This window comes from Malaclemys terrapin, chromosome 8 (genome assembly GCF_027887155.1).
Source record: "Malaclemys terrapin pileata isolate rMalTer1 chromosome 8, rMalTer1.hap1, whole genome shotgun sequence".
In the NCBI taxonomy this organism is placed as follows: domain Eukaryota; kingdom Metazoa; phylum Chordata; order Testudines; family Emydidae; genus Malaclemys; species Malaclemys terrapin.
This window is the reverse complement of record NC_071512.1, coordinates 76,073,649-76,101,025: the sequence shown is the minus strand read 5'-3', so window position 1 is coordinate 76,101,025 and position 27,377 is coordinate 76,073,649. Positions and strand designations below refer to the sequence as shown.

At 42.1% G+C, this 27,377-nt stretch overlaps 2 protein-coding genes across 5 annotated transcripts in view; both read right to left on the bottom strand.

Moving 5' to 3' along the window:
• ABCA4 (ATP binding cassette subfamily A member 4) overlaps positions 1–11,741 on the bottom strand; it is a 128,599-nt gene extending 116,858 nt beyond the window's left edge. Inside the window, exon 1 of the mRNA XM_054037008.1 lies at positions 11,657–11,741. The gene's annotated coding sequence lies outside the window, so the exon portion shown is untranslated. The remainder of the gene's footprint in view (positions 1–11,656) is intronic.
• A 3,686-nt stretch (positions 11,742–15,427) lies between these two features.
• ARHGAP29 (Rho GTPase activating protein 29) overlaps positions 15,428–27,377 on the bottom strand; it is an 85,416-nt gene continuing 73,466 nt past the window's right edge. For 3 of the 4 annotated variants that reach the window (XM_054037780.1, XM_054037779.1, XM_054037783.1), the window contains 10 exons: positions 26,728–26,856; positions 26,446–26,544; positions 24,952–25,115; positions 24,444–24,632; positions 24,130–24,267; positions 21,723–21,955; positions 19,426–19,732; positions 19,153–19,261; positions 18,590–18,709; positions 15,428–17,304 (listed from right to left, as the gene is read on the bottom strand). In XM_054037780.1, coding sequence (XP_053893755.1) covers positions 16,397–17,304; positions 18,590–18,709; positions 19,153–19,261; positions 19,426–19,732; positions 21,723–21,955; positions 24,130–24,267; positions 24,444–24,632; positions 24,952–25,115; positions 26,446–26,544; positions 26,728–26,856 — 2,396 coding nt within the window. In that variant the 3' untranslated portion in view covers positions 15,428–16,396. The remainder of the gene's footprint in view (positions 17,305–18,589; positions 18,710–19,152; positions 19,262–19,425; positions 19,733–21,722; positions 21,956–24,129; positions 24,268–24,443; positions 24,633–24,951; positions 25,116–26,445; positions 26,545–26,727; positions 26,857–27,377) is intronic. The other variant, XM_054037781.1, reaches the window with a different exon arrangement.

The following is a 27,377-nucleotide window of genomic DNA, read 5'->3' as shown; positions in this document are numbered from 1 at the left end:
AATTAATAAAGAATACATGAATGTGAAGTAACAATGACTTTATTGCCTCTGCAAGCAGTGCTTGAGGGGGGAAAGGGGGGTGGTGGTTGGTTTACAGGGAAGTAGAGTGAACTGGGTGGGGGGGGGGCAGAGGTTCATCAAGGAGAAACAAACAGAAGTTTCACACTGTAGCCTGGCCAGTCACAAAACTTGTTTTCAAAGCTTCTCTGATGCGCACCGTGCCCTGCTGTGCTCTTCTAACCGCCCTGGTGTCTGGCTGCGCGTAATCAGCAGCCAGGCAATTTGCCTCAACCTCCCACCCCGCCATAAATGTCTCCACCTTACTCTCACAGATATTGTGGAGCGCACAGCAAGTAGCAATAACAATGGGGATATTCTTTTCGCTGAGGTCTGAGCGAGTCAGTAAGCTGCGCCAGCACGCTTTTAAACGTCCAAATGCACATTCCACCACCATTCGGCACTTGCTCAGCCTGTAGTTGAACAGGTCCTGACTGCTGTCCAGGCTGCCTGTGTACGGCTTCATGAGCCATGGCATTAAGGGGTAGGCTGGGTCCCCAAGGATCATGATAGGCATTTCAACATCCCCAATGGTTATTTTCTGGTCCGGGAAGAAAGTCCCTTCCTCCAGCTTTCGAAACAGACCAGAGTGCCTGAAGACGCGAGCATCATGTACCTTTCCTGGCCATCCCACGTTGATGTTGGTGAAACGTCCCTTGTGATCCACCAGGGCTTGCAGCAACACTGAAAAGTACCCCTTGCGGTTTATGTACTCGATGCTCCGGTGCCAAGATAGGGATATGGGTTCCGTCTATCGCACCACCACAGTTTGGGAATCCCATTGTAGCAAAGCCATCCACTATGGCCTGCACGTTTCCCAGAGTCACTACCCTTGATATCACCAGGTCTTTGATTGCCCTGGCAACTTGGATCACAGCAGCCCCTACAGTAGATTTGCCCACTCCAAATTGATTTCTGACTGACCAGTAGCTGTCTGGCGTTGCAAGCTTCCACAGGGCTATCGCCACTCACTTCTCAACTGTGAGGGCTGCTCTCATCCTGGTATTCTGGCGCTTCAGGGCAGGGGAAAGCAAGTTACAAAGTTCCATGAAAGTGCCCTTACGCATGCGAAAGTTCCGCAGCCACTGGGAATCGTCCCACACCTGCAACACGATGCAGTCCCACCAGTCTGTGCTTGTTTCCTGGGCCCAGAATCGGCATTCCACAGCATGAATCTGCCCCAATAACACCATGATTTGCACACTGCTGGGGCCTGTGCCTTGTGAGAAGTCTATGTCCATGTCAATTTCCTCATCACTCTCATCGCCGCATTGCAATCGCCTCCTCGGCTGGTCCTGGTTTTGCTTTGGCATGTCCTGGCTCTGCATATACTCCAGGACAATGTGCGTGGTGTTCATAGTGCTCATAATTGCCGCGGTGATCTGAGCGGGCTCCATGATCCCAGTGCTATGGCGTCTGGTCTGAAAAAAGGCGCGAAACTAGTATCTGACGGATGGAGGGAGGGAGGGAGGGGCGAGTGACGACATGGCGTACAGGTACAGGGAATTAAAATCAACAAAGGTGGCTGTGCATCAGGGAGAAACACAAACAACTGTCACACAGAATGGCCCCCCCAAAGTCTGAACTCAAAACCCTGGGTTTAGCAGGCCGTTGATTTCACAGAGGAGGGGGTGAAGCAAATGAATACAGAACAAATCTATTTTTTACATCTTAAGCTGGCAGACGACGGTGCAGCATGTCTGATAGCCTTTGGCATCTTCTGGGTGCTTGGCAGAAAATACTGGGCGCTTGGCAGAAAATAGCATACTACGACTGATAGCCATCATCGTCATTGGGAAGGCATTACGATGACGACGGATACCAGTCGTAATATACCATCTTCTACCAAAAGGCAATTAGCTGCTGCTGTGTAGCAATGCAGTACCACGTCTGCCGGCACCCAGATGACATGGTGATGCTGAGCTGAGCGGGCTCCATGCTTGGCATGGTATGTTGTCTGCACAGGTAACATGGCGCGAATCGATTGTCTGCTGTTGCTCTGACGGAGGGGGAGGGGCCTGACGACATGTACCCAGAACCCCCCGCGACCCTGTTTTGCATCATTCAGGCATTGGGATCTCAACCCAGAATTCCAGTGGGCGGCGGAGACTGCGGGAACTGTGGAATAGTTACCCATAGTGCAACGCTCCGGAAGTCGACGCTAGCCTTGGTACTGTGGACGCAGTCCACCGACTTAATGAACTTAGAGCATTTTATGTGGGGACACACACAATCGGCTGTATACAACCGATTTCTATAAAACCGGCTTCTATAAATTCGACCTAATTTCATAACGTAGACATACCCTGAGGCTCTGCTCCCGCTCACTCCATCCCTGCCCCCCCCCCGTTGCTTGCTCTCCCCCACCCTCACTCATTTTCACTGGGGTGGGGGTTGGGGTGCAGGAGGTGGTGAGCAGATCAGCTGAGAATGCAGGCTGTAGGGTGGGGTTGGGGATGAGGGGTTTGGAGTCCAGGAGGGGGCTCTGAGCTGAGGCAGGGAGTTGGGGTGTGGGAGGTGGTACAGACTCTGGGCTGGGGTGGGGAATGAGGGGTTTGGAGTGCAGGAGGGAGCTCCAGGCTGGAGGATGGGGCCGAAGTGCAGAAGGGGGCTCCAGGTTGTGACCGAGGGGTTTGGAGTGTGGGAGGGGGCTCCAGGCTGAGACAGGGGGTTGTGGTGTGGGAGGTGGTATGGGCTCTGGGCTGGGAGTGTGGGCTCTGGGATGGGGCCAGAAATGAGGAGTTCAGTGTGCGGGAGGGGATCCTGGCTGGGGTGGGGTGTTGGGGGAGAGGGGAGGACTCCGGCTGGGGGGGGAGGGATCTGGGGTGGGGCCAGGGATGGAGGGAGTGTGGGTGTGGGCTAGGGATGGGGGTTGGGGCGTGGGAGGGAGTTTGGGTGCAGAAGGGGGCTCCAGGCTGGGGCACGGGAGGAGTTTTGGGGTGCGGGCTCTGGGCAGTGCTTACTGCGGAGGGCTCCCCATGAGCTGCAACATATCCCTCGGCTCCTAGGCAGAGGCACTGCCAGGCGGCTCTGCGCACTGCCTCCCCCCGCAGATGCTGCCCCCCTTCTCCCCAGCTCCCATTGTCCACAGTTTTCAGCCAATGGGAGCTGGGAGCCGGCACTTGGGGCGGGGTTGTGGCAAAGCATGGAGCCCCCGTGGCCGTCCCTCCGCCTAGGACCTGAGGGACATGTTGCCACTTCCGGGGAACCGCATGGAGCCAGGTAGGGAGCCTGCCAGTCCCGCACCAACTGGACTTTTAATGGCTCAGTCAGCAGTGCTGACCGGAGCTGCTAGGGTCTCTTTTCAGCTGGGCGTTCCAGTTGAAAACCGGACACCCGCTGGCAAACCATAGGTTCTGTCCATAGGCATGCCCTGCTGACTCATAAGGTGTAGTCCCTGGCTTTTTCAATGGGTTCATTGTACAACTGATGATTCTTGATGGGCCATCGAACAGGCTAGGCTAGTGGTTCTCAAACTTTTGTATTGGTGACCCCTTTCACATAGTAAGCCTTTGAGAGCGACCCCCCCAATAAATTAAAAACACTTAATATATTTAACACTGTTATAAATGCTGGATGCAAAATGGGGTTTGTGGTGGAGGCTCACAGTTCACAACCCCCCAAGTAATAGCCTTGTGACCCCCTGAAGGGTCCCAATCCCCAGTTTGAGAACCCTTGAGCTAGGCCGTGGTGATGCCAGTCTATCTGGGGGTGTCACCCAGAAACACAGCACAAGTTTTGAAATGCAGATATAACATACATATCTGTAACTTACAATACAAAGGTTATACAAACATATAAACAAGATCATACTTGGCAAATCATAACATTTATCACTGACGCTTTACATGACATATCTGGCACAATTCATTGCAATTTTACAATATTGGTATTAATAATATAAAATGTCTCAATTCCCTACGGTGTCACACCCACACCTGGCAGAGGCAGCTCAGTAGGGTGGGAATTAGGCATGCTTAGTCTAGCTCCCCCAGCCGCATGGGAAAGCTGCTCCACAGGCCTTCTGCAACAACTATGGACAGGAATTCAAGACTGTTTATGCCTATACACTCTGCCTGGCAATGGCCCCTACCATAGACACCAACTTTTCCCGTCGCCGGTGGGTGCTTGCGCCGCCCCCGCCCCAGGCTCTGCCCTGACTCCACCTCTGCCCCATCCCCATTCCAACCCCTTCCCCAAAGTCTCCCCCCCAACTCCGCCCTCTCCCTGCCCCTATTGGACTCCTCCCCAAATCCCCGCCCTGGCCCCACCTCTTCCCCCGAGCGCACCGAGTTCCCCCTCCTCCTCCCTCTCAGTGCTTGCCACCGCAAAACAGCTGTTTCATGGCACAAGCGCTGGGAGCCAGGGGGAAAAAGCAGGCACGCGGCATACTCAGGGAAGAGGCGGAGGGGAGGCAGAGGCGAGCTGGGGCAGAGCACCCACCAATTTTTCCCTATGGTGCTCCAGACCCAGAGCACCCATGGAGTCGGCACCTATGGCCCCTACACAGTCTCCCACACATACTATTCCTTTTCCTGGCTGGCTCCATTAGCTGAGCCATTCATCAGCTTGATCGTTTCTTAATGAGGACTCTCTTAATCGTACTCAGTCATAAGCCTGTCCTATATAAGACACACTATACTCTATCTTGCTATTGTCAGCAAAGGGAACTTGTAAAAGAAGAAGAATATAAGCAGTGTGAGGACTGCCACACAGGACAATTACATTCATCCTGGGAGATCTAGGTCTTTTTGCCACTGTGTTCTGAATCTCGTTGAGATTTCCAGCAGCAGGAATAATCTTGGGGAAGAGAAGGGGCAGTAAATGGGGTAATCCAGACCCTGCTTAGAAATTTAATTGGCTAGTTAGACTTGCTGATGGTAGTAGCGAAAAAGTCATAATACAAGCGTTCCTTATCAGGGGAGGGACTCATTAACAAGGGACAAGCTAATGATCATATGGAAATTCCCAAAGGAATCCCTTATTAAGACAGGAATAAACCACTGAATTGTTCATTTGACAGTGTCAAGAATCCGCTAATGCCGAAGAATTAAAAGAAGAATTTAAAGGGACTTTTCCTCTTGGCCTAAAACAAACTATTAAAGTTCCCTTTATGACATTAATACCTGAAGTATTTTTGGCACAGAAAACAGAAGAAGGAAGATCACAATCAGCTATTAAGTCACATTTCAACAATGGCTCCAGTTTTTCTGAAGATGAAGGAATATATTTTTGCTTCCAAAAGCATCATCATTAGTAAAGTCTTTACAAAAGGGAAGAACCTCAATTTTCTATTTTAAAAAATGAATAGTTTTAAAGATGTGGGTGCTAGATTGCCTTGAACTTGGCCTTTTTAGATGATTATAATTTACACAGGCTGAGATTAAGACTCCTGCATAGGAAAAAAGTCTTAGTGATATAAAGACTAGGCAGAGAAATGAGATGAGACACAGATCTCAGATTCTACAGCTGGACAACTTTAGTTTAGAATAACCCAGGGTATCCCCTAAGTATTCCTTCCTCCTGCCTGGAGGTTTGGCGAGACCTACAGAAAGAAGAGAATTGTAAGTTTTCAGCTACAGGCCCTATTAGGTCAAATAGAGCAAAATACTATAAATAAAATCATGGATAAAGAAGTCAGGCTCAGAGGTATGCAAACTTCTAATGAGATTAGTTTTGCTCTATCTTCAGTTTTAAAGGCAGCATGCCAGCCAGAAAAATCAGTGTAGACTTGAAATGGTTGTATTAATGAGCAATCTGAATTGTCAGCTTCCAATAGCAAGTACTAGAAGAAATACAATTCTCCAGCATGTTAAAGCTTGAATTGTTGATTTTGGGGGGGGGGGTAATGGGGGGAACAAATTACAAATGGGTAATTCAGTTTTTAATAAAAAGCTAGTGCAAATTCATGGCCATTACTATTTAGAATGCTACTTAGCTCCCTCCCGATGCTCACGCACACACAGGATGTGAGCTAGATACATTGCATGTGTTCATTTGTGCTTTGTTAATTTTCCTTTTACAGGATGTGATTTCCCTTTCAGGAGTCTTGACAAAAGGGCCAAGAAAAATAAAATAGATCTATCACAACAGTATTAGCACAGCGTGGGAAATCTCTTCCAAGGTTCCTGCTTATAGGAAAATCAAAAAATAACAGCTCTTGTTCAGTTTTCTTTGCTGGCCTATTACAGAGTAGAAGAATGATTTTCATATCCTAGAAAGAAAACCCTGTCCCTTATTGGCTGAAGACAGTCATATGACGAGTCAAGAAATGTCTATACTGTACTTCATCTGAGATCTGCAGTACTAGGGTTTAGAAAAGAGTTAAGGATATGGTGTATAAGAATTAGTGCATCTCAACTGGGTCCTGGGCAGTAAGCAATGGCTTTCCCTTATCTCATCCTGGAGCCAGGTAGTAAAGCCACTTTTTCAGTGATTAGCAAGGGATCCCTTATAAAACATTACACTATCAATGACTCCACATTATCAAGGGCTGATCAGTGTATCTCTAAGCAATATAGAAACAACTGTAAGTTTAAAGAATATCTACAGCATGCTCAACTCTGCTTTAGGAATTTGAGCAACAGAATATCCATTGCAGATTTCTTCCCCTCCATTTGCTTAGCAATAGTTTACTTGTTCACTAATTCTGAGAAATTCCCGTTCCCCCCCAAAATTGTTCTTGTACATGATCACCACCCTTCAGAACGTAAACAGCAAACTGCCCGAAGTGCCAGAAATTCCCCTCTAGATGCATGTTTGACAAGACAGATCGGGGGAAAGAAAGGATCTTTTGCCCTTATATAAAAATCTCATCAGTCCGTGCCGCTTTCACCACTTTTTCTGAGCTCTAGGTATCTGATAAAGTGTCATAAGTCTCACCTTTTTCCACTACAACCTAGTTGTTTGGTGGGAATTTTGTAGGCTCTGTAGATAAATCAGATCCAATTGATGTTCAGGCTCAGTAACTTGGAGATTCAATTGTCCATAAAGGACATTAAATACAATTGACATATTGGATGGATGTGTATTCTCAAAACTCACTTCTGTTGCCATATTACCCAAGCTAAGGATTCCAGACAGGTTCACTTTATACCTTAGTTTTGCTTCTATTGTGCCCCCGCGTTTCTCAGGTCTGACATTCAATGCTTTCCAGAATACCTGTAAGATAAGGTCAGTTTGTTCTCTGTCAGTCTTTCAATTTCCTCATGGATCACTACTCTGTAGAGGTAGGGACAGGAAGAAATAAAGGTAGAGGCCACACAATATGGCTGGAGAGCCAATGTCTCTCTCTGTAGGCTGATGAAGTCCACGCTCCATCCTACTCTTCTCTCTAGATTTTAAAGTTACCAACATTTCTTCCATAATCCAGCGACAAGCTCACTGAAGAATACAGTATATCAGGCTGACAGGAAGCTGACTGCAGTGTTGATGTAGCCACATCGATCCCAGGATACTAGAGAGACAAGGTGGGTGAGGTAATATCTTTTATTAGACCAACTTCTGTTGGTGAGAGAGACAAGCATTCGAGCTAACAGAGCTCTAAGGAAGCGGACTATTACCTGTGTTCTGACTCAGAGCTCCACAGAGGTGCATTCAAGATCAGTGGTAAATTGTGTCCTACTCTATTTACAGTTTAGTAAATAAAAGCTACATAGTAGGCCTGGATGGCTCATCCCAAGTCTCAAGAACAACTCAGTCCTGACCAGTCTCTGCCCAGTGGTCTAGAACCGAAAGCAGTGCTCCACAAAACAAACACGTACTGCATAGCTCCAAATCACTATGAGTTGGGGCACACAAGCATTGCAGCATCAGCTGCTCATGTCAGCCTCTGGATCTCCACAGGCACTGCCACAACCTACTCCACTGCCTCAACCTTGTGCTCCAGGTGAAGCATTTCTTGCTGAGTAAGGACCAAGAGAAAGGGAGGAAAGGACTTAGAAATGGAGAGTCAGGCCTTTTACTGGGCTCCCAAGGCTTTTCACAATCTTGCACAAGCTGTTGCATCATGGAGTTTTGCCAGGAACCATGGCACTGTAACTGCAACAATGTGTGGATGCAGGGCATTCAGGGACTTCTACCATCAGTTTGATGGTCCTGGTTCAACTTTGGTTGAACAGATGTTCGGATTACAACTGGGCACCCTTGCAGTAGGCTCAGCAAAGAGATGAGGGGTGGATCGAGACCTGGAGATAGTGTTTGGTTCAGGCCAGGGTGAGATACATTTGCAATGCAGAGTGGGGGAACCTGCATGGCTTCTGCCTTGTGCTACACCTGTTCTGCAGATAAGCAGATGACTCAGTCTCCAAGGCCGTCAACAATCCACTACTTCACACATTCAACAAACGAACATTAAACTTCCAAAAGTCAATTGTTCTGAGAAAGGAGGCACTGGTTGCTGACTGCATGCCTGCACAGAAGGCTGCATCTGACAAATGGATTAAATTAAACTGTAATCGCCCTAATTAGATAATACCATCACATTGGAAGGTGGGGTGAATTTGCTTTTCAGTTGCCTTGCCTAGGCTGTGCATGTGACCTACTTCTGCTGTGTGTGAAAGGTGGGATTTGTGAGAATAAACATGAAATGTTTTTGTGGCGCATTTCAATACACACTCGGGATAGGCAAACTCAAACTGATAGCACCTATAGTTTGAATACAGGTTCTTAGCTAGCCCCACTACAGTCAGCATCTTATTATTAAGGATTTCTGAACCATCCTTTATTGGTTGTTAGTAAATGAGATATTATAGTCTATTTACTTTAAGTGGAATAAGTGCATATAACGTAAATGCACATTTGAAGATAGCCCTTGTGCTATTCTTGTCAGGGATGGCGTAAAGCTCTCCATGATTTGTGTGTATATACACATGTTCACACATTACATGCATGAGTTTGGGGTGGCCGCATGACTTATAAATTACAAACCACAAGTGAGTCATGCTGGTCACCCTGAGTCCCAGTAAAACCTTTAAACAATCCCACCCCATCATGTATTCCAGACATGCCACAATTTTAACAGAGAAGCTATTTTTAAAATGGCAGCGTATTACTGGGACACTTTTATTCCTTCAGTTTGCAAAAGGAAATTTCCGTAAGTGTCATGAGTCCAATCAATTTAGGAGAGAGCCCTCCAGCAAATCTAGGGAAGACAAGAGTTCACATCCCTGCTGTTTTTAAGATAAGCACAAGCAGGAAAAAAATTAGAAAAAATAAAGTGTGTGTTGTACAATCTCATGGTAGTACTGTAGTTAATATACCCCTCTGTGTGGTAGTGGAACAAAGGCGGCCAGTGTTCTACAGTCTCAGAGACAATGCCACTTTTTTATAGCTTCCATACAATTAGTTACTATAAGTCTTGTCTTGCAGGCATAGAGGTCAGGACCCCTGCCCCCTCCTAGCCCCATATGGACCCACATTTTAATAAGTGCTTGCACATTTTGCTGAGCTAAGCTGTATACATAAAGGTATGTACACATGCCAATTCCCTATGTACACATGCTCACTGGGGCTAGGGCTTCCAACGGAGTTTAAGGGAGTTAGGTGCCCCAGCAATTCCTTTTAAATTCCAGAATTCCAGCCAGCCTGGAGGTTTTGCAGCACAGGTGAGATGAGCACACAGAAATTTGTCCTTTTTTGCCCCTACATCAAACCAAGTACATCTTATTTTAACATTATATGGGAGACATGAAGGTTAAGGGTAGAGAACTGATAGACAAAGGCTATTTTCACTTTCACAAAAAAGACCTGTAACAACTTAACAAGCCTAGCTAGGAGCCATTTTCCCTGTGTCTGTGCCTGGGCAGATGCCTCAGTGCAGCATGACCCTACATCATCCAAAAGGAACCTCCCTTCTTCTGAAGCAATTCATTTTAGACATGCAAGTATGAGCAGAAAATCTTTCGAGTTTTAAAAATTTCTCTGAATACTAGGAATGTGTTCTCTTCTAACCCCGGGGAGGTGGGCTTTAGACACTATTTGTTCATCTCTGTAAAACAAAGGGCATCAAGGGAGTATGGGCTTCAACTCAGATCTGTTCTGAGCAATTTTCAGAAAGAGCAAATGATAATCCATTCCTCTCCCTGGAGTCACAGCAGGTCAGTAAGGTACTGTCTAACACTATAAATATTTAAAAAGTAAAATGTCTACATATCATAGATCACTGCCCCAAAGGGTTTACCATCTAAACGGACAACATACAGATGGAGGATGGGATGTAACACAAAGCAAGTGACAGAGCGGTGATGTATCTTGTTGGTTTCATAAGTTTCTTGAATATTGTATCATTCATTTGGTCTTTTTCAATTTTGGAGGGGTTTATGTATTTTGTGACCACTTCCCTTGGGGTGGGCTGGAGTGCTTCTTAAGCCTTGAAGAAGCACGTAAAGAGAGACTTAAAGGAGGAGGGGGTGGAGTTGTGCTAGGCTGGATTAGAGAGGGCATTACAGGGATATGAAGCCAGGTGGAAGTAAACATGGAGATGAGAGAGAGAAGGAAATGAAGGGAGTGGAAGGAAGGGGAAGGGGGAGCAGAGAAGCTCATGGGACCCATATTGTGCACATTGTTGCTGATATAACAATGTGAAGAGATCATTGATACGAAATCAGTAAAGAGAAGGAGGAAAGGGCCAAGGAAACCTCCTTCTAAAGACAGAAGTTTAAGAATTGAGCAATCAGAGTACTGGGAGAGGGATAGCTCAGTGGTTTGAGCATTGGCCTGATAAACCGAGGGTTGTGAGTTCAATCCCTGAGGGGGTCACTGAGGGATCTGGGGCAAAATCAGTACCTGGTCACTGCTAGTGAAGGCAGGGGGCTGGACTCGATGACTTTTCACGGTCCCTTCCAGTTCTAGGAGATAGAATATCTCCATTACTGCACGTCACAACAAGGACAAACTTAGCACCACAAACTCATTCCTCCTGCAGCGTATACCCGGAGACTTGGGCTATATAGAGGCTCCATACATGGACGGGGCACACACTTGTAAAACAAGTCCAAAGCACACTTGATGCACACATAGTGCATCTGTTCTTTGCTTATGGCCAAAGCCTGATTTTACACAAGAATGGTTCCATTCAGGCCAGTTGCGTTTTGTGTGAGGAAAGCAAGCAGGATTTGCCCACGCTATTTAACACTGTTGACCTTTGATGCCTTTGAATGGCGAGGGCTGTTCCTTTCTATTTTAGAGTCGCAAACATTAAGATTTTTCCAGATTCCTTTGTATCACCGTCATAGAAATGGACTCCCAAAGTAACATTTGCACTAGAAATGAACTTTTGTACAGAGAAGTTGGCCTCTACAGCCTCCTCCTGGGAGTTGTACTTATAACACCCACTTTGATTTTGTTGTTTTCATTTTTGTATAAGTAGCAGCATATCATTAATAGACAACACTCAAAAAGCTTTTGCAATTGAACCCTGAATTGGTTTGCTCATTTCACTACCACACTCTGAGCGCTTTACAGAGCATGTGAAGTCCGCATTCAAATTGACTCAATTAGGCCCTTGCCAGAGTACAGAAACTAAAGAATTCATGAATTTGCAAGAAAAAGCCAGGATTTAACTAGTAACAATAAAAGCCTGGAAAAGTCACCAACTTACCTCACGTACGAAGAGGCATGGAGAGCATTGCCCTGCTAGAGGAAATTAAAAGGTTTCTGAAGGGATGTTCAGCATGGCTGGAAAGGAATGCATCTCTTAGGAGCAGTTAACGCTTGCAAAATAACACAGCTCAGTTGTAAGGAGATTGTTTTAATCCCCAGCTTGATGTGGAACAACTCAGTCTGAGAGTGTAAGCGCCGTTGCATGAAAAACAAACATATGATGTACGCTGTGCACATACTATGAAGCCTGCACCAGAAAGTTGATCCTTCCTTGAGAATTGTCTTGTGACCTGAACAAATGCTACATTTGAAACAAGGGCTTCAGGACTACAGCGCCAGTAGCATTAGGGACCCCTGCAAAACAGAGTAGTCATGACTAATTAGGTCAGGAAGTTATGGAAATCAGCACTCTACCAAAGCTCCAGCAGGACTGGTTAAGTGTAGTATAACTAGAGAGAATGTAATTACCGTGCAAATCAGGCACATGGAAAACAGCTTGCCAAAGGGCTTGCCCACAGGATAGCAACGCTTTGACTGACCCCAAGCCCTATCGCACTTGGCAAGCTTATGGTAATACCATAAAGGCAGTTCAGTCATTACGATAAGCTCTTAATTGCGTTGAATATTCCCTATATTATGAGATTTGCATTAAAACCTAAAGAAATTATATATAAAATTAGCATCTTCAGTTAAAAACAAAGCCAAAAACTTCTCTGCAAGGTTTGTAAGAGGGGCAGCGTCTCAATTTATTCAGGGTGATGACCCCTTATTTGAAGTTAATATTTGTCACAATCCCCCACCCCATTATATTTACAAAACAAGTAAAATGTATCCATGCTAACAATGGGTGTGCGTGTCTTGAGATGTTGACAGAATACTGGCGCTCGAAGGGTGAGGGTGTGCAGAGAGTGAGAATTTGTTTGCACCTCATAATCCCGATTTTTTGTGTGTGACCCCCCTTTGGGGTCATGACCCACTCAAGAAACACTGGTCTAGGAGACTGGGAGTCAGGAGGACTAGGCTCTATTTCTGACTTTGCCACTAGCTTGCTGCGTGACCTTTACCTCTGTGCATCTATTTCCCCTCCCACCCTCTATCTTGCCTGTTTAGATAATAAGCTTAGGGCAAGGACTTTCTAGCACAACTGAGCTCCCATCTCAGTTGGGCTTCCTAAACACTACTGTTACACAAACAGCAGGTGATAGAATAATGGCAAATTATATTTTTTAAACCAGATGAAACCTAGAGTACAAGATTTTTTTCTAAATTACACAAAAGGGGGGGAAGATTTTCAAGTAACTTTCCTGCACCATCAGTTCTATACGCTCCCCTACTCCCAAATCCATCTGTCCCCAGGCCCTGTTCCAATCTCTCCTTGTCTCTAGGACTCCCCCTTTCACACCTCATGGAAGTTCCTCTGTGTTGCTTCCCCATTAGTCAATGTTTCCTAACAGCAGCAGTGGGCCTAACAAGCACAGGGACCTTTGGCCTCTGACTTTTGCATGGCTGACCGTGTGAATCTGCACTGGTGGTGTGCTGGTTGATTAGCTATAGAATGGGTCTCCTTAGGTTTTTGAGGCTGGGGGGAAGCGGGGAGGAAATGGTGGTTTCCCCACAATCATCAATTCCTAATGGGTTGATTGGGGAGTTCTCACAGAAGCTACTGTGCAGGATAGTGTGCTCTCCCATGGTACAGCAACTGCCTGAGCGAGCAGCAGCCAGGCTAGTCTCAGAGAGGGCTGAAGTTATTTTAGACAAGGAGAGCGGGCATTCATTTATTTAAGCCATGCTGTCCCCACACATTCCCTCCATATAGACTCCTAACCACCATTCTGTATAACAGCCCACTGTATAGAGCTAGCCTGAGGGTTTGGGGATAGAGCTGATTCTTTGGAACATCCCCCAAATGTCATGACTCATTTTATGTGAGATGTGGGTGTGGATATTTAGGACCCCACTAAGCTTCCTGCTGCAGAAATGAATGTCAGCCCTCCTGACCAGTGTGTTACATTTCCATAGCTCTTGTCTAAGGGGAGTGCTAGAAACTTCAGCTATGATGTTTTTAAAGGATTCTTTTTCGCAAGGTCTAAAACCTCACTCAATGCTAGAAAGGAACACAAAATACCTTTGGTTCGGTGACCATTTGTTTTATGGTAGATACTACACCAAGCTGGCTGAGGATATTTTAAGGTTGAAGATGTGGCAATGTCTGGAAAGTATTTATATCTAGATGTGGCTGAAATTTAGAAATTAGAAGTTTTCACTGAAAAATGGCCTTTTCTTAAATAAAAAACAAAACAAAAAACCTGAAAGCTATCGACATTGTCAAAAATTGTTTCTCCATACAAGTTGTGCTTTTGAACAAAAGACTCATATTTTTGATAATGTTTGCTGTAATCGTAACATTTTTAAAATTTAAAAAATGACCCATTTAATTTACCCTTTTAAAACTGAGTGCAAATTGTTCTCTCTCTCTTTTAAGTGAAAACAGTTTAATTTTTTGACCAACTCTACATCAGCAAAAGGATTTGAAACCAAAAACTATGCCAGATTCAAAGTAACAGGTCATAAGTGAACACTAAACCCTAGTAAATATGTATTAATGCTACAACATGAAAGTCTGATGGAAGCAATCTAGAGAGACTTGGAGATAATCATTTATGCCTTCCTGAGGTGGTGTGTAGCAGAACCCAGATTTCATGTGTTCAAAAAGAACGGAAGTGTGTGCCGGGAGCATGACATTGGAATTGGGGGTATAAAGAATGGTGTGATATAATCGACCAGTAATACTAAAGATAAAGCTTCAGGGAATAAAAAAGGCAGAAGAGTTAGGAGACCCACCTGGTATACTGTTACACAGTTATGTACATTATGGTGATTTTACACCTCAGAAGCACCTGGTATGGACTATTACCAGAGATGGTCTATTAGACTAGACTGACCACTAATTGTAATTGCCAAATTGGTACTACAAATTCATGAAAAATAGTTTATTAGCATTTCAAAAGTCATTAAGACAGTTTACTAATCTATGTAAAACATTCCCAAAGCAGAAAAAAAAAAATCAGATGGGGCAGAGGAAAGATTTAATGATTAAATTTAAACACTCTAGTTTGTCTACTGGAGATTTTTTAAGTTTTATTATCACCATCCTCTCACTAGCTCTATGCCATGTCCACCACTTTGCACTTAGTCCTTTCAAGAATACCTACTATTTTTGCCCACAGATCAAGCTTATTTCTTCTTTCTTGAAGTGGAACCTCTTCTCACATCTCAAGAAGAAATCTTCAACCTTTCCTAACTTGTCATTTTTGACCTGCCTACTGCTGCCAGAATCAGACCGAATTTGCTACTAGCCAGGTTCTCATATAAATTGCTCTACTGCCTTTTAAGCCATGTGCTCAAATGAAAAAGAAATAATTCTGGACATCTCAGAACTGCCCAGAGGTGTCATAGTTTTGCAAATGCTTCCCTGGGAAATTGGAAGTTCAGCTTTGTGAATCTAACATTTCTGTTCCAGAAACTAAGTTCAGGGTATAGCCACTGACTGCAGCGCCAGGGTTTTTGTTTGTTTTGTTTTCAGAAAGGGAAGTTTGATGAGACCTTTAGTTTCTTAAAGCAGGAACAAAAATGACTCCTTTTTCAAACTGAAACATGAAAGTATTTCAGTACAGGTGTATTGATACTAAACCCTAGCAAAGACCAAGAGTCTGTATTTTAATAATTTAGAAGAAAGCAAGATAGTACAGAAACCATGGAGTCAGCAAAATGTTAACAAGTTAATATATTTTTTAAGCAAATATAGCAGTGTACATATAAAACATTTAATACAAAGTGAAAAACCATTAGATGCACCTACTAATGCTGATTTTTTTGGTTATTTTCACCTATTTCACCATATCTCAAAACTATACTCTTCATTTCAGTTACATTAGGCAAGAAGTGAAACTGACCTACAGCAAGGGAAAGCACTAGCTATTTTGTAACTGGGAACGACAGCACCACTGCAACGGGTACTCACCCGAAGGTCATCTGAACTAACTAGGTTGTGTGTATTTGATTCACTCACTAAGTTATATTACCTGTAACTGGATATGAAGTCGTTTCTGGTTTTCACTACTACAGCTCAGTAAGTGCATCTTTCTGTACAAATAACATTAAAGTGACAACATTGAAAACTGGCAACAGATGAACATATTGGCATAAAATATACATATATAATACACAATTATAGGCCACGTTGGCCAGTATAATCTATTCAGGAGCAAAGCTTTAATTGCAAAGACTGGAAAACTGAACAGAAGCTTTTACAGAGCAAAGCACAAGCTTTGGTTTATGTTGAAACAGTTGAGCATCAAACTCTCCATCTTTAGTACAAATTTATATTGAAAAATGGCTCCTTCCATTGCTGTATGCAAGAGCAATCATTTCTTGCTATAAATAATTCATTTCACCCAGGGAACTGAAGCTCAGTGTCTTACCAAATGCACCTTCTATAGCTCCATCCACATTGGGAATGCATTTAAATAGACCTTTATGAAAATGTACTGAATTAAAAAAATTCAACTTCATTTTTCCTTCACAGTTTCCTCCCCCACTTTTAAAATGTTGTGTTGTGTGTATATATATTTCCAGTATGGCACAAAAGTGGGATCCTCAATGGGGGGGGGGGAGGGAAAAAAATGTATATTGACAAGATCAGTAAACTGTACTAATGTTCCAAGAAGTATCTGCTGCCCTATACAAAATGAGCTTCCCTGTGTTCTAATTCTTGCATACGTTTTGGTCTTAGTCTCTTATAGGCGGGCTTCAGGTCTACGGGATGAAGGTCCTCTGAGCAAATTTTTTGTTGATTTGCATGCTGTCCAGGAGCACCTGATACAAGTGCAGAGTTCCTGATCAGTTTCACAGTGTTATCTTGGGCAAGAACAGAGCTAGCACTGGCTGCCGCACAAGCATTAGGAACAGAACCCTCCTCATTTTGCTTAGCTTTGTTATTAGAAGGTGGTTTATAAAAAGTTCCTGGTGGTGGCTGCAAAGTTCTTGGTGGTCTGAAAGCAGCAAGAGGATTAGAATCTGGACCATTCCCTTCTGTTGTCATCCTCACAGATCTGACAGGTACAGTGTATGGCTTATTGGGAAGTATGGCATTCACTGAATTGTTACCAACACTGTAGGATGAAGATAAGGCAGATGCACTCCCACTCTCATGTGCTCGGTTCTCCTGGGGTACATTGGTCATAATCATTGCTGTTCTTGGAGTCATATCATACTGTTTATACTGCTTGTCCCAAGTTTTCCTCAGAGTCTGTGTGTCGTAACAAGAAAGTCTGCAACAGGCATTAACAGCAGGAAGTGCCTTAGGCTCTGAAACCTCTTCAATGGTAGGACTCCTGCCAAGCTTTTCTGGACTTAAAATTGCTACATTTCCTGAGTTTCTCTCATTCAAAACACACGGAGGAAGCATTCGATCTACAGGTAAACTCACAGGCCGAATAACTGGTTTTGTCCTTGGAGATCGTAACAGGACTTTGGTTATATGGCGACTAGGTTTTATAGGTAGCAAATTACTGACTTTACAACCATCTTCAGCTAGAGAGAGAGACAGTTCATTGTCTTTGTCTGAAACTGGAGTCACAGTATTGCCTAGAGGGAACACAAATGAGTTTTACTTTGTCATTTTCACTAGATAACACTTCACAGATTCAGTGCAACTTTGACCATTTGGACTTATTAATATACCCAACTGCATATGACAGCTGAAGAAAAGGAAATAAGTTTATTTTGAATTTTGTGACCTCAAAATTGAGGCAACAAGTCACTATAGAACCCGTTAGTGCCGTTAAGGAGTTAGACTGCAATTCCACAAGTGTTTTTTAAACCAATCCCACCACACTGTTACCAAGCCCCACACCACCAAAACAACAGTTGAAATAGCATTTCCTAGAAGTTGTATGTTTCCCCTTCTCCAGTCCATTGGACTCAAAGAACAAGAATTTGATGGAATCAAGTATGAAGTGTCATGGAAACTATACATGCATTTTAAAAAGAGACTGAGGTGGTTGTGCAGTTCCAAGTACTCACCAACGTGCGCCCCGCCCGCCCCAGAAAGCAACAAACCCTAAAAATACACTTTTTAATCTAGATGTATACTTTAGGGCCTATTCAGAAGAATAAGGGATTTTGCCTCACCATGCTGGATAACACTAACTAATCCTGCTGGACCACTGTTCCATTGCATTATTTATTAACTAAGCCTATTTCTTTTGAAGGCACCAAATACAAATCCAGTACAGATAAAACAAATACTGGACTACTGCATCTGATCTAAGTCATGAACACAGTCCTGGTAAAGTTTGTCTTTTTCATAATGTAAGCCACAAAAGGATGCTGCAGGGGAAAAAATTGCACAGCAAAGAGTTGCAAAGTTATTGGCAAGAGTGAGCTTTGAGCATCCCACACTTCTCTACTCATTTTTGGGATAGTCTTCCTAGACGGGGCCATACAAGCTTGGATAATACACACATGGAATCTGGAGAGGGGTGATGGACTGCTCCAGGCCTGGGCTTTAATCGGCCAAATTTGTGGTGGGGCACATAGTTTTGCCTGACTCTTCTCCCAGAAAGTAGGCCTGCAGACCACCTAACCTAGATTTAGGCAGATGTTGAAAGAGGCATCGCCCAAGAAGACATTTAGCTTCTCTAGACAACTAAGTATATTTTCTGCTGGAGTGCCATCCTCTCCTCCATTGCTCCCAAATTTTAATTTAGTTATTTGCTACTATAAAAAGAGCTGTGTGTTGCCAGGCAAATAGTTGTTGTTATACCTATGTACAAATGTATTATTGTTTTTCGCACAAAAACTATTTAGCACAAGGCAGACCTGCAAAAAATGTTCTTTGGAAAATGGTTATGTAATTAAAGCAGCTAACCTGGCTCTTTTGGAGTAAGAATATTAATATCCAGAACTGTGGTAGCTGAGGGTTCTGATGGAGAATTCCTCTTGCCAAAGTCCTCCTGTTTAGTTCCAGTGAGTGGCAGAGAGATACGTTCTAGGGAAGAATAGAAAAGCAGCTGTCAAACGCATCTTTGCTGCTGGGCCCCATCCCTTTGCTAAAATCACCTATATAAATACAACAATCCAAAGACTGCCCAACAGCCTATTAAAATATAGCCTAACATACTAAAGAGTTGTTGCCTTTTTTTTTTTTTTAATTTTTTTTATTTAAACACACACACCAGGTATATGGCTCCATGAATACAAGGCTTCTTCAGGGTCACCTGAAGCATTTAGTCCTTCCTTCCTCTAACAAACACGAAGGGTACATCAGAACAGTGAATGTTAAGTAGCTTTGGGAGTTTAGCAGACTTTTCCCTTGTTTGCACTTAATTCATCTTCACAGAGTAAAAAGATGTATTTCATCCTAATGTATTTATGATTGGTATTTGGTCACATGGCAATATAGTGCCCCAAGATTCATGAAGAGCCACTAACCAGTCATGGATGCATCTGATCTCTCTCTTGTGTTCTTGCTGTCATCTAGTTGCTCAAACGATGAAGCAGTTTCTGAAGCTTTACTCTCACTTGGAATTAGCAGGATGCCCTGTCAATAGAAATCAGATCAGAAGTGAATGAAAATTTAAGAAAAATATATCCCAGACTAAAATGTTAAAAGATTTCAGAGTGATGTATGCCACATTCAAAAATGCAGCTCAATTCCACACCCTTCAACATGATACCGATTCTAGTTTCACAACAGTTACTCACTTCCTTTACAGCAATAAATGACTTCCTTTGCTGCTGGGGCTCGCTCTCTCCTATTGATGAAGCAATTTTAAATGGAGCAGCATTTTCTTCAGACTGAATTGCAGTTGAGAGTGGCTGCAGCGAAACATCAAAGATCTTTTCATAGTAAGTTATGAGCAGCTCTACCACCCGAGCTTGATATGGATAGTCCACAAGTGAAGAGAGCGAAACCGCGGCATCTGTCTGTCGTGGCCTGATTAGAGTTGGGCCAAATATTATGCCAAGATTGCTAGCTGACATTTTATTTTCATCAGATTGTTCAGTCACTCTGTAGAAAAGAAAATGTGTCAGGTTATACAGGGTTTTTACTTCTTTGGAAAGAATACTACAGATAGTCTATTTTTCAACAACTATGCTGAAAAGAACTACAAAGCCCACACATGGGCTGGGTGCTCTTACCTACACCAGGAAGGCAGTATTCAGCATGGAAGTACATTTCCAATTTAGCTTATGAAAAGTACATTAGAAGTGACTTGTGCCAGATACCATTAATCAGGATGTGGGAGATGACATCCAACACATTATATTTTTTATAAGATTTGTTTTAGTTTTGCAGTTCACCTTTAAGATGTCAATCAGTGTCATTCTGGTCACACCGTACTGTACACTCCTATTGATGAATAAATACATTAAACTTAACCATGGACTTAAGTGTATATGTAACTTCTTAAAAATGTTTTCAAGGCCAAACTTTTCAGCAGTGGGTGCCTAAATAAGTTTGACCTGATTCCCAAGGGCACTGAGTACCCTTGGCTATTATTTATTTCAGTGATATTTGTGGGTGCTCAGCAGCGCTGATAAATCAGTCGATAAGTAAGTCTGACTTTCTCTTGGTTATCATGAAGCTGTGGCCAGAGAGCTCTACGGACAACTGTCATCTAACAGCATGCACCAGTTTAACAACCAGTTTAACAACCAGCCCTACCATGTAACCTAACTTTATATCAGCCTTACCATAGGAGCCTTGACCTGATGCTGAGGATGGGAAAGCAAAGTTGGAAAATGGTTGTTAAAATGTACAAGGTAGTTCTGCAAAGTTTTGGGTTGTTGTTTTTTTTTTTTTTTTAAATATGCATTTAAAAAAAATAATAGATCTTTATTCACCCACTGTATCCAATCCACGTTCCCATGTAGTGAAGTGGTAGCTTCAGGGAGTCAGTTGTGGCTCCATGATTCAGAGCCACCTGACCCCTGTGCTCATAGAGAATTGGTGTAGTGGAGCTCTGCTCCACCATGCCCCTTCCTCAGAATGCATTATATGCTGGGGGTGAGAAAAGACAATGGAGTAACCTCTAACTGCTATATACAGGCAAAGAGTTTCCCTGCACAGGGAGAATTCTCCTCTGACCATCTCCAGCTGCTCTAAGGCTTACAGGATGCAAAGTGGCTCCTAGTCATTTAAAATTATATAAATTTTGCAACTCTGCAGCATCACTTGATGTTAACCTGACCCTCCTTTCCTCTCCCCCACACTCCACCTCCATGCTCTAGTTGGATTCTGTGGTAGCTAGGACCTTGCAGAACAGCATAGAATGACAGAACAGGAGGTGGTTGGTCATAGCTCCAGGGAACCAAAAAATGAAGATGCGTAGGTTTAGTGTTCCCGATATGTTGAATGCCCAAACAGCAATATTGTTAAGGAAGCAGCTTTCAGCATATCAGGTTAGGAAAAGAAAAAACCCATTGTCTGACAACAGGGATGGGACAACCAAATGCCTGTCTCAATAAACAAAATATAAATTTATGTCTTGCCTGCTGGTCAAGACACCAACCTGCCTCGGAAGCGCCTGAATGTAATGATTGACTGGCCAGTCCAAATGCAGACCTGCCTCTTTCCAGAGAAACACTAGCAATTCAGAAGAAATGGAAGATTTATCTTTTTTGCTGGCCACTTTGCCAAAATTTCTTCTCTGGCAACAGCAAACGGCTACATACGTAAACCCTCTGTTTGAGGTGCAGCATGGGGTACAATTGCTATTTCTGAGGGAAAAAAAATCAGGAGGCTGGTTCTCATTTTCAGGCAATACATCCAGAAAGTCTACATTCAGGTCAGAGCAGTGGTTTATCCTTAAGGAACACAAACTAATTTTGACAATGAATTGAGCTACATGCACAAATGAAACCCTGTAATATTTACGACAGACATCCAAAACTGTGGGCATATTACCTTAAATTTTTTTTTCCTTAGGCTGCTGTATATTACACTGCTTATTTTTCAAAACAACATTTGCAGGTGACCTTTAAGGTCTGTCTCTCACCTATGAAGATGTCCTACAAGGTATTGAAGAGTGTTATAGTTTGGTATTGGCAGTTGTTTGAGGAGATCTTTCATTTTGATGATTATTCTGTTCAGTTCAATACAAACTGATTGTCTTTTCTTTGATCTGGGGCTAGTCTGTTTCATGTCCAGTTCCTCATTGACATTCTGACTCTCTTTCGCAAGTCCAATGAATTCGTTGTAAAGCCGAAACAAAATCAAAGGTTCTGGGAGCTAAGGGAATAAGAATATGTTAGAAATATATTCATGTCTACATTTTACCTTGTCTATTTCCTTCCTGTCTACTACCAACTGCTGTCTAGTCTAGACCCTTTCCTTTCCTGAAAGGGATTTTTAATCATTGCTCTTAGAATTCACACCACAAATTAGCAAAGAGAGGCCTGGATTAAAAAACAAACATTCCTCTCAAAATACCATGGCATTGTGCTAGTAAATAACAGCCGCAAATAATGAATGTTCATGGTAAAGAGGCACATATTACATCAACAGTGACTGTTACAGAGTAGCATATTATTGTAATATTGCACATGCGTGCAGACACACACAATGTGTGTATATAAACACTGACATAGCATGAGCATGACAGAATCAAAGGCACTGAAGTAGTATATGTTTTATATTATCCCAAATATTGCTGCTAAATTTGGTCCATAATTGTTACAAAAACAATTTTAACAGCTTTCTAACATTTCTATTGTTTTTGTTCTTTTTAAAATTCCAGTGAAAAATGTTCTCCAATTAAATATTCCCTTGCTGTGCATTGCAGTAGTTCATGAGAATCTGGAGAGTCTCAAAAGGACAGCAGCATAAAAAAGATTAAGTGACTTGGACTATTTTCATTGCCCAGGCTCAGATAACACAAAATAGCAAAATTAAACAGATCTTTTAAAAATTAGTTTTAATCATCATCAGTGTTAATAATAGGATTTAACTCAGGGTCTCTAAACACTGTTATAGCACTTTCTTTGAACTCTCACTAACATGGGGGGTACTGGAAGTCTCAAGTACCATCAGTACCTTTAAGAATGTACTGCTCTTACTTCTGCTACCTATCCTCATTTAAAATTTGGACAGGCTTCCTCTCACAATTTTATCATTGCATCTAAAAATGAACACTGATACTCCAGCCATCTCCTGAATAAACACTAACTGTGAGGTGGTTCATTGGTAGGATACACCATTTGTCAAGGACCAAGCTGAGAAGGCAAACTAGTTTTACCTGTGACCCCAAACACATTTGAAGCAGTCTCCAGATATGAAAGGCTGGAACATTAACCCGTTATTTCAACTGGCCTCACAAACTATAGTACTTCTGGGGGATTACTGTACTTCTTGGGTGGCTAAAGTCACTCTGCCTCACAATACACCTCAGGCATGTAATAATCCTCCAGAAATCCATAGCCAGTCAGATTTTACAGCCTAATTGTACTGAAATTAACTTTAACGCCACAAAGAATGCACTTCAAGGTAAAAATGTTTTCCTAGAGCTTGAAAGTGTCTTAATTACAGGTTTCCAGCACTTTTGTGTGTGTGTTCAGCACATAAGAATCATTCTTAACAGCCAGGCCTAACTAGAACTGCACTGAAAGGATTAGACACATGGGAAGTAATAAGACAGCAGGTAGTCATATTACTTATTTTCAGATTTTCTTTTGAAGTGATTGTAATTAAAATTCAGTCTTCCTATAGTGCCACAAGAAATCCTAATTTTAATGCACAGAGATTTTGACTATCTGTTAAAGTAGCAGTAAAAGGCTAAGGTGGCATTTTCAAAAGCATCTGAGAAACTCAATGAGCACAAATCTCATTGGAAGCCATTGGGACTTGTGTTCCTAAGTCACTTAGGCACTTTAAGCTTTAAGATGGAATTCTTCCCCAAAGAAAGTGGTCTAATCATGCTGTATTGACCATTTTATGGAACATGACACTCGTTTATAGGCGTTTAATCCAAATTTTTTGGTCAGACCTTTAATAAATGTGGCTGCCACTTAAAGGGCTGGATTGTGCTTTCACATGAACTTTGACATTCATGAAAGATGTATCATGCCACCAAATTAATTTTAAAACTGAACCTCACTAGAAATTGGCTACAGGGGAAAAAACAAAAACAAAAAAAAACCTTCCACAAATGGCATCGTACTTATATATACTGCCTTGAATGGAAAAGCACAATATAGTATCAATTCTAATGATAGTTTCATTATTGCCATTGCCTAGCACCATGAAATCCAATTTGCAAACTGAAAATACAGGATATTCTATTCAACAATTTTCTTCAACAATTACAGGGCTACTGAAAAGTATTTTTCTCCACTCTCACGGAAGAAGTTTGCTATAACAATAGCTTTGCTTTGCCGTCTGGACTCTAGAGTGGTCAGAGTACAGACCTGACGAAGGTATAATTTAAGGACGTTACTGATGTCATGTGCATAGAGCTCTGACAGTTCCACCAAGTCCTTTCCATTTTCAAAAGCTTGACAAAGCTTTTCAACTCTTGATTTGGCTCCATTCACACGATAGATACCCTGAAATGGGGGGGAAAAAAAATTAATAAAAAAACAAAACAAAGAAAAATTGTTTTTTGCTCTAACCGCAACTGTGAAACACAGATTTGAATGTGACAGTACAGTATTATCAGTTTAAACTATTTTTAGACTGGATTGTTAGTATTTATTCTTTATAATGTTGAGTTAAGCTGTACCTTTACATTCAGGGCTCTGCTTTCAATTTCAGAGGTACATTTTTTGATGATGAAAGGGATGCCATCAGGGACACTTTTAGCAGCTTGAGCAAATTCCACCCCAAACAAATGAAGTCTTCCATGCAGTTTTTTGTGCCCACACTGAATAGCTAAAGTCTCTAAACATTTCTTGTGGCAAGCGAGTGAGCACTACAAGAAATAAGGTACATAAGAAAAATAACGTCACATACCTCAATGTAATTGGACAGCACTAATGTTTCATATTTAGAGTTTGTTTATATTATCCCATATGGTGTCTAGAGAGCAAATTTACAATTCTGTAGTGCCTTGCTCTTTGGCTGCATGTTAATGCTAAAAAGGCCACAACATTGTCTGAGAATTTGTAGATTACTGCTACCAACAGAATATGAGTGTTAAACTTCTAATAAAGTTTAACACTCGTACATCTTCACATGAATGCCAACAATCAGCAGCTGTACAATATACCGCTGTGTTTCCAACCTCTTACCTCCTCGCATTCTGCTCCATGGAATACCACTAGGCTGTCACATTCTCTGCATTTAGATGGAGCCCTCAACTTTCGCAGCTTGTGTGTTTGAGCTGCCTTGGACAGAAGAGTGTTTCTAAAAGGTCCCGGTGAATTGGCAATTTCAGACGTTAAATCATTTACACCTTGAAACAAAATTTTGCTGTTACGATAATTTCCAAAATATCTGGTCAAACATACATGATGAGGATACAGAATAAGTTACATTACTCCATAACCAGTAATCACCTTTTAGGAAATAATTATGACACCAAACCTGTGAAAGCAATACTATATTAATTTCCATGTATTATGCAGGTTATATAATAGTTGAATAATCAGCCCTAATATAAACTTTAATCAAATCTTATTAATAAACAGTCTCCTATAGAGTCCAATTTTGTGCCCATGATCAACTATGCGTTTAAAATGATGGCATTTAGATTTCTAACTGATTACCCCTATAATTCAGTCAGCTAGGTGTGCAAGTTCCATCATATGTGCCCAAATAATTGTACATACAAAAATGGAAGCAGCCTTTACAGAATTTGGCCTATAATATTAAAATACTCTAGACATCCTTTGACTAATGCTTCTTCACTGCCATAAATCTATTCAAATTATATATACAGACACAAAAGATAATATCAAAATACACAGACCTCTAAATAATTCTATTCCACTCCTATGACCCCAGAGATAGTATTTTAGAGTTCTAGAAAAATTGTGCCATCACTGGTAATTCTTGTGACTTGTTATTTAATGTAACTCTAAGTTTTTATTCAAATTAATGTTGACAAACCTCAAAAACAAAATCTTACTCATAATTTTGTGCTTTCAGTTAGGTTTTATGAAATATAAGAAAACAGTCTAGAAGCTCAAATGGTATTTGGTTTTGTTTCTCCAAGGCTGTCATATTGTCAAAAAAATCCCCACGTCAACCTAACAGTATGTTTTTCACATTTAATCTGGGGGCATCAAACATGATGCCACGCCAACTGGACTTAAAGGATAAAACCTCAGTTAACACCCTAAACATTTGGATCTTGCAGATAACGCTCTCTCCTTGTCTGGGTGTTGTACCTGGCAATATAGAGAATATAGATGCCAAATACTTGGCATCCAGCAGTGTAGCTCTTGCTGTGAGCACTAATGCTGAAAACTCCTTGGCATCAGATGCTGAGATAACATGAGCCAGGGTGATCAATGAAGCACCATCATTAGAAGTGTTCAAATGAAGATAGTACATTCATCTAAATATAGAAAGGACAATATTACACTATTTCATAGAAATTAACTAGATGACCGAGGTGGTCCTTTTTGATTGTGTATAAAAATAATTTTGTGAGCATGTCAATTTTAGATGGATTCTGTTTGATTTTACACAAAGCAGCTAAAAACACAATCACTCTTAAAAACAAGAAAAGCCTTCCACTAACTTACTAGAATGTAGGGCTCAAAAACATAATACATTACCACAGTCTGAAGGAGAAGGTGGTTCCCTTTCATCAAGATCATCTGCAGATGACATAGTGCCAGTAGATGGTGTTCGGGGAAGCCTTCTCTTAAAATCCGCTATGGAAGAGAAGATGTATTTTCAGACTCTTGAAAATACAACCTGCCCAACTACGTATTCTCAATATGGGCTCAATCTAACTTCCACTAAAGTGAATCTGAATTCTTCCATTGACAAAGAGACTCTGGGTCAGGTTCAATGAGAGGATTTCAAATCCAAGTGTAACTGGGAATGAGCTGTACCTGGACTAGCAGATGGAGAGTCCATGGATCGTGATTCGCTGCTTCCTCCTGCACTTTCAGAGTCACTGCACATTCCTCCACTTTGGTTGCCAACTGACCACGATCTGAATGGTGGGGGTCCTCGCACTGCTTTAAACAACAAAACACTAAGACTTAAACACAGCCGGCTGTGAATGCTCTTAATTGAGAGCATCTTCAAGCAGGGTTGTAGAAAAAGAGGTATATTACTGCAAGCTAAGCCAAGCCAAGTTACATAAACAGTCTCCACTGAAAAGAAAGTTGTTGCGTGTATTTGAGAAAGCTTTACAGTACGTATAAAAAACAAGTTTTAGAAACTTGACGTTTGTCATGTTTTAGTGACCAGCTGAAACCAAAAGGGTATTCTTTAAGCATTAGATTAAAAAGTTTCTTAAAATTGCTTGTTTTACTCTATTATTGAAACAAAAATTTTAATACATAAATTTATTATGAGGATTTGCTGTGACTTGCATTTCACTCTTTTTGGCAATGAAACTAGATTGCTCAGCTAGTCAGTTTTACAACTGGTTTATATGCACTAGCACACATGCGGTGTTTAGGATGCAAACAAAGCTTTATTTAAAATACAGCTTTTGTTGTTATTAAACAAATGCTATATTGTGGGCCTAAGC